This window comes from Aythya fuligula, chromosome W, assembly GCF_009819795.1.
Source record: "Aythya fuligula isolate bAytFul2 chromosome W, bAytFul2.pri, whole genome shotgun sequence".
NCBI lineage: Eukaryota > Metazoa > Chordata > Aves > Anseriformes > Anatidae > Aythya > Aythya fuligula.
The window spans coordinates 150,482-161,235 of record NC_045594.1 but is presented as its reverse complement, the minus strand read 5'-3'; the positions used below and the strand labels follow the sequence as shown (position 1 = coordinate 161,235).

Here is a 10,754-nt window from a genome sequence, read left to right as displayed (position 1 = left end):
CTATTGCCAGTTATCTGCAAGAAGAGGCTGACCCCCAGCTCCCCACAACTTCCTTTCAGGTAGCTGTAGGGAGCAATAAGGTCTCCCCTGAGCCTTCGCATCTCCAGACTAAACAACCCTAGGTCCCTCAGCCACTCCTCATAGGACTTGTGTTCCAGACCCTTCACCAGCTTCGTAGCCCTTCTCTGGACACCTTCCAGGGCCTCGATGTTCTTGCAGTGAGGGGCCCAAAACTGAACACAGTACTCGAGGTATGGCCTCACTAGAGCTGAGTACAGGGGGATGATCACCTCCCTGGTCCTGCTGGCTACACTGTTCCTGATACAAGCCAAGATGCTGTTGGCCTTCTTTTGGCCACCTGGGCGCACTGCCAGCTCATGTTCAGGCAAGCATCAATCAGCACCCCCGGATCCTTTTCCTCTGCACAGCTTTCCAGCCACTCTGCCCCAGGCCTGTAGCGCTGCATGGGGTTGTTGTGGCCAAAGTGTAGTACCCGGCACTTAGCCATGTTGAACCTCATCCCACTGGTCTCTGCCCATCGACCCAACCTGTCCAGGTCCCTCTGCAGGGCCTTCCCGCCCTCCGGCAGACTGACACTTCCCCCCAACTTTGTGTCGTATGCAAACTTACTGATGGTGCACTCAATTCCCTCATCCAAATCATCAATAAAGATATTAAAGAGGATGGTCCCCAACACCAACCCCCGGGGAACACTACTCCTGACCGGTCACCAGCTGGATTTCATTCTGTTCAGCACTACTCTGGGCCCAGCCGCCCAGCCAGTTTTTAACCCAGCAAAAAGTGTACTTGTCCAAGACATGGGATGCATAAAACCATAGGATGCCACGTGCTGTGTGTCCCAGGTACTCTCTCCCTCGAGCAGGAAAATGCTGACTCAGTAGCTGATATATTGCTCCATCTGGGTAAGGAGGAAGATATATGTTCTTCAAGGTGATGGACCTGTTGGGACAATTTCTCCACAGCCGAGATGCAGGCCCATAGTGGGACAGAGACGTTTTCATCATATTGCTGGAGTTGGCTGGACACAAAACTGTTGGCCACAACCTCTCCAATTCATCGCTGCCAGCATGCTGGCATGTGATGATGGTGCGCTCTGTACAAACTTCTGCCACGTGGATTGCATACACTGGACTTCATGGGGATCTTTGGGTGTATGGTCATTGTCTAAATCACTATAAACCATCTCCAGCATGGCTAATTCCCTCAGGTGCTGGAGAACTTTCTCCATAGTGGTCCATTTGCCTAGTTGATAAACACCATCTTCCTTGAAGGGATACCTTTCCTTCACACCTGCCAGGAGTTGCCTCCAGAGGCTGAGAACCCGTGCCTCTCTCCTTCTCTCTCTATCAGTGACCCTTTCTCTAGAGAGGGATCCCAGCTGCTTGGCCCTCTGGTTTAGCCACAGTGTTTGTTATCTGGTCATCAATGCAGAGACCTCCTCCTCCCCTTGAGGGTGCTGGGTAGTGCTAACTACCCTTTGATAGGCGCAAGCCAGACCCTAGCACAGTGCTGCAAGCTGGAGTTCACTGGCATTACCAGGGTCAGGGCATACTTCTTTCAAATATTCTATCAAAACAACTCATGGGTTGAGATAAGGATAATTTAATTAAAGGGAAAAGGAAGAGGAAAAACAAACAAACAAACAAAAAAACAACAACAACAAGCAAAGGCCACACGGAAGCACAGAGAGAGAGAGAGAGAGAGAGAAAATTATTCTCTACTTCCCATAAACGAGTGATGTTTGGCCCCTTCCCGGGAAGCAGGGCCTTAACATGCATAGCAGTTACTTGGGAGGAGTGACCTCTTTGTAACAATAGCCCCCCCCCCCCCCCCCCCCAACCACTCCTTCTCCTTTCCCACTTTTTATTGCTGAGTGTGACATATGGCATGGAATATCCCTTTGGTTGGTTTAGGTCAGCTGCCCTGGTGATGTCCCCTCCCCACCTCTTCCCAAACCTCAGACCCCACTGACTCTGGAGGGGTTTGGAGGGTGTCTTGATGCTTTACTAGCATTGCTCAGCAATACACAACACACTGCTATTGATTAAGGAGACATTGGGGAGGCAAGGACAATCCCCAGACAAGGACTGTATATCTCGAAATAAGACACTGGAACTCACGATAAGGAAGCGGCAGACGGACAGAGAAACAAATGTAAGGACTATAAATCTCAAAACTGGACATTGGAATTCATTATAAAGATACAACAAACGGAAGAATTAGCAACAACCAGCTCTTGCAATTAAGAAACCTGCCAACTCAGCAGATTCCTGGCCAAAGGTGAAAAGTACACTGTGAGGAAGACTCGGGGTCTTCCTCCCAAAGACTACTGCCCACGTCCCAAAGACCCCTGCCCACAATTCTTGGGAGGCTCTACGCAGGCGCAAGGTGCCAAAAGGCTAATTAGCATGAGAAGCGAGGGAAGGCAGGGATAGGTAATGAATATGTATAGGCGCTTGTAGAATATTGATAGATTGATTGTATAAATTCAAGACTGCTCTCCGCTTTGGGTATGCATGATAGGTGGAGAGATCCCCCGTGCATCCAGCGCTGCAATAAAGAATATACCACTTAAAGGAATTTCGGCTTCGATCTTTGAATCACTATGACACCAGTGCTGTTCTAGCTACAAGTGCAGAGCACAAGACTATATAGGCCACTGCAGGGAAAGTTAACTCCATCTTCATTGGACCCAGTAGATGATATCACTGGGAGCACCTATCCTTCTGGGAGGCCAGCCTGGTGGCAGGAAAGGGTCACCACACGGAGGTGTGGTGACCCTTTCTGACACAACCTAGGGCGAAGCCAGGCCCACAGACAGCATTCGTGCCCCACCGCCTGGCCCTAGCCGTTCACCCGGAAGTGCTTGTGCACTATAGCCCATAGCGGAAGCGGGGCGGAGCTCAGCCTTTTTGGTGCTGGTGGCCAGGGAAGATGGTGAGTGGTGGGCTGTAGGTTTGGGGGGGGGAAGTATCGGTCGACATCTGTCGTTGTGCTGGCCTCTGCGGGTCTTGTCTAGGGCCTCGGTGGGGAGGGCGGGGCGTGGGCGCGTCGTGTTCTGTTACGACTGGGTTCGGTGGTGGGCCAATGCTGCGGGGGGACCGCTGTAGGGCCGGGCCCGAGGGCCTAGGGGCGGGCCCGGTGCTGCTTCTGTTTCAGAGAGAGAAAACGGTGCCGCTCGTCCCAGGCGGGGAGGATGTATGGGGGTGTAAGGCCGCGGTGTCGGCCGAGCTCCTCAGGCGCCTCCTCTCTGTTGTGGGCTTGGTCGGGTCGGTTTTTTCTAGGGCTGAGGGTATGCAGGTACTGTAGTAAAAGACGTTTCAGTTACCCTGGTCTTCTGTAAGAAGTGTGTGGCAGACCTGACTGAAATAAATGTATTTCTTCATGAAAAATAAGTTTAGTATGTACTAGTGATGAATTTAAGGGAAATGAGAAGTGCCTTAGAGATAATCCATTGGTGGTTTTGTTTAGTTAAGCACTGGGCAGGGAATAGGGTAGGAACAGCCAAGAGAGTTGTAAGGAATTGATTTCTGAAAATGGAGACCTACAAGTAAAACCAAGTTGCTGTTTTAGAATTTGGCATGCCTCTGACATTGTTATTGGAGTTAGACAGTTTGTACTTGCTTTTCAGACAAAGGGTACATCATCATTTGGTAAGCGACGAAATAAGACACATACCTTGTGTCGTCGATGTGGGTCCAAGGCATACCATTTGCAGAAATCTACCTGTGGGAAATGTGGTTACCCTGCCAAGCGTAAGAGAAAGTGTAAGTAAGGAACTCTTAACTGAGTTTAGTTTAAAAATTTGTGTTTCTTTGTCTTCTTCCTTAGTTTGACTTTTTTTACACCAGGGAAGAATAACTTGCCATCTTAAAGTGTTTGGAACTGTTTTTAATTTTCACACTGATTTAACTATGTGTCAGCAATATGCAGTATTACTGCACAGAAATTGACTTGATTCATAATTCTTTTTTTTTTTTTTTTTTTTTTTGCTCTTGCCAGTTAATACTTGTGCTATTCAAATGTACTGTGCAACTAATTATTTTGTGCGGATGAGTAACAGAAACTTATGTTCTAGATAACTGGAGTGCTAAGGCTAAAAGGCGCAACACCACTGGTACTGGTCGCATGAGGCACCTGAAAAAGGTCTACCGTCGATTCAGGTGTGATGTTTTATCACAAAATAGCGTATTGTGAAGTCTTGCATGGATTTCACCTAATTCTAAAACCCATCATTCAAAGTTAACACGTTTGTTTAGTATGCTTAACGTAGTATGGTCTTTCTTTTAAAATATATCATGAAATAAAAGATGGCTTATAATTGCCAGCATATTTCTTTGAGGTTTAAAAAGCTTACCATTAGTAATACATAGGATGTATAAAAGCTCTGATATTTCTGTTAAATGCAGATAGTGAAGAACACAGAGGGGATTGTAATAAAATAACCACATTTGAAAAGGTGTGGTGCCTTGTGTGGCATTGCCTCAATTTGTTAGTCAATTAAGTTGCTGGTTGCATTTAAGTGTGGGTTTTTATAAGAGATATCTCTTTAAATGCATTCTAATTCCCCCCAACCCTCTTTAGCCCATAAAAAAAAGAAAGTTCAGAATTGAAATACTTCATTAGTACTTCATTAGTCAATGTTATTTGGGGACTTACCAGTAAGTAGGTAGCTATGACATCAGATTTTGTTAGAGGTTTCTAAAATGTATTATGATGCCTTGAGTTGTACTTATAAGGTACTGTGCTGTTAAATTCATTAAGAATTTCTTTGGCATATCCTCTTTGTTCTAAAACATAGCTGTGTAACTTCTGGCTCAATACATTAAAAAACTTGATGAAAAATACCAAGTAATTCAAGAGTCTTTTCTGAAGAACGTAGATTGTGTTTAATAGTGAAAAGTAGTTGTCTTCTAAAGTCCTGGAGCTAGGTATAGTTGAGTGATCCTTTTTATATGTCTTTTGATTAGCACAGTCTTTTCCAGCAGTAGCTAGAAGATACCTTATGTATAAACGCAACCTGTGTTCCACTAAGTTTGGCTGAAATAGAAATGTCATACCCAACAGTGAGCTTGGGGCTGGCTCTTTTGTCATGCCTGTGTTAATTTTTGGTTGGAGGCATGGAGAACTGTAAGAAATCAACTTGCTCTTTTAGTACCAGCAAAGAAATCTATTGTTGAGTTGTTTAGTAGGAACATAAAAATATGGGGTGCCTTTAGTAGGTGTGCTATATCTGATTTAGTCTGTGTGTTTACTCAATTACTGAAATTTTCCCTATTTGAAGAAGTCAAAGTTACTTCAGCAGAAGACAGAGAGAAAAACATACTGCATCACTTATTCCAAACAGCTTGTCAATGATGTTTGGATATTTTTTAATAAGAAACAGGTGAACTTCATATTGATTTCAGTGCTGAGATAAGCTGGAAAAAAAGCTGGTGAACTTAATCTATAATCAAGTTGGGGGGGGGGGGAAGGAGCAGAAAAATAATTCTTTCAAAAAGTAGTAACTGTATTTCTACTTGTAGGAATGGATTTCATGAGGGAACCACACCAAAACCCAAGAGAGCAGCAGCTGTTGCAGCCTCCAATTCATCATAAAGACTCATCTATTTGTGAAAATACATGGTCTTATCCAGGAAATATCACATTTCATATATGTTTTTACTTCGGTGAAATACACGATTCCTGAATAATATATATATATATACACACATATATACACTTACATATACAATTTCTTGATGGTATGCATTGAAGAATCATTAAAAATAATTCTTTAATTGGCTCATCATTTGATAGCATCTCTACCTTGAAAAGGGCCATTATCTCTGTGCTGGACTTAAAAAGAGGCTTGTGTTACTCAAGAAATCACTTGCAAGAGAAATTGATTTTTGACACTGTGGGCTTGCATCCGAGTCTCACTGTATCTGTGAAGTGCTCAGAAAAAGGGCTCAGAACACCCTAGCATGGAGAATTTATCTCAAACATGAATTTGAATAATGGCCATAGTGCTGTTCTGAGATGCAGTAGTTTAAGGGTGATGCCCAGTCTTAGTGTTTTGTGGCTCTGAAAGGCCTGTAAAAGTATAAAGTATTCCTTATTCAGTGGGTCATTGCTTGGGGGGGGGGGTGGAGGTGTCGGGGATCTGCTGTACTTGAGACAGAAGTTACCCAAATGGTCTGGGATGGTCAGTATGGAAAGTTGAGGCACAAATAGAATCATTAAGGTTGGAAAAGACCTCCAAGATCACCTGGTCCACCCATCCCCCTACCACTGATATCACCCACTAAACCATGTCCAACCTTTCCTTAAACACCCCCAGGGATGGTGACTCCACCACTTCCCTGGGCAACCTATTCCAATGCCTGACTATTTCTGAGAAGAAATTTCTCTTAATTTCCAACCTGAAAATAAGTTGGAGTTAAGTTATGCTGGGCATAAACAAGTAAATGGTAGGTAGTAAGATACAGAAGTGAATAGGTCACTTGGTACATTTGAATTATGGATTGATAACTGATAAACTTTGCATAGTGTGTTACTGGGTCACTCAGCTGGCTTTCAAACTCTCAGCCTTTAAGAAGCTCATAATATAGAGGATGGTGAACACTGGAAGGATTTAGAGGATTTTCAGATGCCTTGAAGAGAAAAAAAAAAGTTTTTAAAAAACAAATAAAAAAATGATACCTGCTTTAAGCTTCTGAGGCTGTTCTTACAAATTCCTTTGGTTTCATCATGAATTTCCAGAAATAGTATATTGCTTTGTCAATACTGAAGGATCAGCAGTTAACAAATGTATTGGCTAATACAAATCACTAAAGAAATTTTCACAGGCTTGGAATTTGTGTGTACCTGACTGATTTTATGTTTTAAATGAAGTATAGGTAATGCTCTTGGATAATTCAGTGTATCTACTTAGTCTGTTTCTAAACAAAAGAAAACTTGTCTTGTTTTTACCTCAGCATGTAACAAGTATACTGTACTCATTCTGCTTGCAATCAGTCAGCCTGAGAGATTAAGAATATAAGTATTGTATCTGTTTTTTAATTTAAAAACTTAAACATTTTGCACATATTATGCATCTGTGTATTCCCAGGTCTCAGGAGTACATCTGAAAATGTGCTTTTTTGATGAGATGCTGGGAAATGCTTAAATGGAAGAGGAAGTAATCATAAATGCACTTTTTTTTTTTTTTATTGCATCCCCTCAAAGCATCTTAAAACAGGAGGTCAGCAAGGCAAGAAGGGCTTGCTGGGCAATCGTATACAATCGTATAGCAAGTATTCTAACTGGGTAGAAATGAAAGCTTTTGTTACATGTTCATTGTGTAATGTTAGATTTTTGTCTTCAGCAGCCTGTTACACTGACATTATAACATGATATGCTCCAAAGGCAACTGCTTAGCCATTTGCTGCTGCAACCTGTTAGTTTCTCGGCATGTGTTGTATTACGCTCCTGAAAAACAAGCATTTGTATAATACATAACGTAGGTAATAGTGACTGAAATTTGCAATGACTTGCAGTAACTTTCCAAGCTTACAAACTTTTTTAGAGAGAATTTTACCTGCAGCAAGAATGAATTCCATGTCTGGGCAGTTTGATGGTGATTAATTATGGGTGTTGTATGGGTTGGGTCAAATTGACCACTGGGAAACTGCCAGAACCCCCCTGATGGGTTTGCCAAGTCCATACCACTGAGCCTAAGCTTAAACCAAAAGTGGACAAAGAACGTAATGACCTGTGGCATAGAGCTTTTGCATTGGAAGTACCACAGCAGTTAGTTATTGTATAGTAAGTATATCCACCACCAACCTTCACGTTCTGGTACAATTGCTAAGCCAAAGCATTGATTCAGTAGAGAGAAGTCAGCCAATGGGAAATGGATTGATTCCAATTAGACCCATGCCTTCAGCCCCACAGCATGATATAATTAATTTTTAAAAAATACCCAAAAAAACTTGCATCCGTGAGCAGGGCAGTGAGCCATCCTGCTTGGTGGGTGTTAGTTATACTATGTTTCTTTGATAAACACTACGAACCTGTCATTACCATCCCAATAGGAACAAAGAAAATTTTTGTAGATTCCCTTATTGACACAGATGTCAGTAATTAGTTCTGAAACAGCAGAGGACTTGAATATAAAGCCCAGTCACTAAGGTAAAGTGTACAGGGATTGATGGAGTCATAAAGGAATGCCCTACAGCAAAAAGCACCTCTTTGGCTCCCAGGTGAAAAGAAATTGACCTGTGCTGTATTGATTGGTGCTGCTAATAGCAATGTTTTAGGGTTTGATTCGTTATATGGCAGAACATGGAAACTCCCTGATGGATCAGTCTGGAGTTTCACAAGACAAGGTGATGGGGAAATAGTGTGGTTTGAAGAGGATGAGCCCAATTCTATACATTTATTAATGTCTATACCTCTTCCCCTATGCAAAATTACTAATGTAAGGCAGTACCCCTTACCAGCAGCTGCACATTTGGATATTGACAGGGTGGTATAAGGCTTGGAAGAAAGAGGTATTATTACTCGCATGCATTCCCCTTACAATTCTTCTGTCTTGCCAGTAAAAAAGCCAAATGGACAGCGGCAGCTTATGATTGATTATAGGTGATTGGATGTCAATACTGCACCTTTAACTGCCACTGTGCCAAATATTGCACAATTGGTAACCCAAATTCATAGAGTGGTTTGGGTTGGAAGGGATCATCTAATTCCAACCCTTCTGCCATGGGCAGGGACACCTCCCACTAGACCAGGTTGCTCAAAGCCCCATCCAACCTGGCCTTGAATACTTCCAGGGAGGGGACATCCACAACTTCTCTGGGCAACATGTTCCAGTGCCTCACCACCTTCATAGTGAAGAATTTCTTCCTTATATCTAATCTAAATCTAACCTCTTTTAGTTTAAAGCCATTACTCCTCCTATCGCTACACTCCCTGATAAGAGTCCCTCATGAACTTTACTGTAGGCCCCTTTAGGTATTGGAAAGCTGCTACAAGGTCTCCCCGGAGCCTTCTCTTCTCCAGCTCTCAGCCTCTCTTCATAGGATGGATGCTCTAGCCCCTTGATCATCTTCATGGCCCTCCTCTGGACTCATTTTAATACTTCTGTGTCCATCTTGTGCTGGGTACCCCAGAGCTGAATGCAGTAACTCCAGGTGGGGTCTCATGAGAGCAAAGCAGAGGGAGAATCATCTCCCTCAACCTGCTGGCCACACTTCTTTTGATGCAGCCCAAGTTATGGTTGGCTTTCTGGGCTGCAAGTGCACATTGCCAGCTCATGTTGAGCTTTTCATCAACCAATAGTAAGATAGTAAGATTTATTGCTTATTACTAACAAGCTAGAGAAGTGAGAAACAAAGGAAAGAAACCAAAAGCACCTTCCCCCCCATCCACCCTCTTCCACCTCCTCCCCCCCGAGCGGCAGGGGGGAATGGGGGTTATGGTCAGTCTACAGCGCTTCTTCTCTGCTGCTTCTTCTCGGTCACTCTTGTCCCCTGTGCTGTGGGGTCCCTCCAACGGGATACAGTCTTTGATGAACTGATCTGGCGTGGGCTTCCCACAGGCAGCAGCTCTTCCAGAACTGCTCCTGATATGGGTCTGTACCATGGGGTCCATCCCTCAGGAGAAAACTGCTCCAACCTGGGTCCCCCATGGGCAGCAGTTCCTGCCAGGTCACCTGCTCCTGCGTGGGCTCCTCTCCACGGGCTACAGGTCCAGCCCGGAATCTGCTCCGGCAGGGGTCTTCCACAGGCCGCGGCCTCCATCGGTGCAGGGCCACCTGCTCCATCGTGGTCTCCTCCACGGGCTGCAGCATGGAACCCTGCTCCACCGTGGTACTCCATGGGCTGCAGGGGGACATCCTGCTTCACCATGGTCCTCACCACAGGCCGCAGGGGACTTCTGCTCCGGCGCCTGGAGCACCTCTCCCCGTCCTCCTTCACTGACCTTGGCACCTGCGAGGCTGTTCCTCACTCCTCTCACTCTCCATACTGCTGTGTGGCGCAGCATTTTTTTTCCCTGTCTTAAATATGCTCTCACAGAGGTGCAAAACAACATCGCTTATTGGCTCGGCTCTGGTCAGCAGTGGGGCCCTTCCCAAACATGGGGCAGCTTCTAGATCCTTCTCACAGAAACCACCCCTATGGCCCCCTGCTACCAAAACCTTGCCACGTAAACCCGCTACAGTGTCGTCAGCAAATTTGCTCAGAACACCTTCTAGTCCTACATCCAAATCATTTATAAAGACATTGAAGAGGACTGTCCCTAAAATGGAGCCTTGAGGGACCCCACTAGTGACCATCCGCAAGCCAGATGTGGCCCCATTTACCACAACCCTTTGAGCCCTGCCTGTCAGCCAATTGCTCACCCATCGTATGATGTTTTTGTTGTATGTTGGACATTTTGTCCAGTAGGATCCTATGTGAAACCGTGTCAAAAGCCTTGCTGAAGTCCAAAAAGATCACATCAGCTGGTTTCCCTTGATTGACTAGACAGGTGATCTTATCATAAAAGGAAATCAAATTTGTAAGGCAGGACCTACCCCTCATGTCCCCCCAGGTGTGCTTCAATAACTTCAAGGATCATCTTCTCCATAATTTTACCAGGCACTGATGTGAGACTGACAGGCCTGTAATTGCTAGGGTCTTCTTTCTTGCCCTTGAAAATTGGCACAACATTTGCCAGCTTCCAGTCTACTGGGACCCCTCCAGATTCCCAAGATCGTTGAAAAA

General features: G+C 44.6%; 1 protein-coding gene across 1 annotated transcript; it reads left to right on the top strand.

Moving 5' to 3' along the window:
- Positions 1-2,895: 2,895 nt before the first annotated feature.
- On the top strand, positions 2,896-5,812 carry LOC116501452 (60S ribosomal protein L37-like). The gene is made up of 4 exons (XM_032207025.1): positions 2,896-2,958; positions 3,653-3,788; positions 4,100-4,184; positions 5,547-5,812. Exons 1-4 carry the CDS (start codon positions 2,956-2,958, stop codon positions 5,617-5,619), a joined length of 297 nt encoding a protein of 98 aa, XP_032062916.1. The 5' UTR covers positions 2,896-2,955; the 3' UTR covers positions 5,620-5,812.
- The last annotated feature ends 4,942 nt before the right edge of the window (positions 5,813-10,754 follow it).

What these genes read in the sequence shown, in the direction of transcription:
- LOC116501452 (XM_032207025.1), top strand. An exon ending in TGCCAAGCGTAAGAGAAAGT is followed by an intron (nt 3,789 to 4,099) that starts GTAAGTAAGGAA and finishes CTTATGTTCTAG; the next exon opens with ATAACTGGAGTGCTAAGGCT. An exon ending in AAGGTCTACCGTCGATTCAG is followed by an intron (nt 4,185 to 5,546) that starts GTGTGATGTTTT and finishes TTCTACTTGTAG; the next exon opens with GAATGGATTTCATGAGGGAA.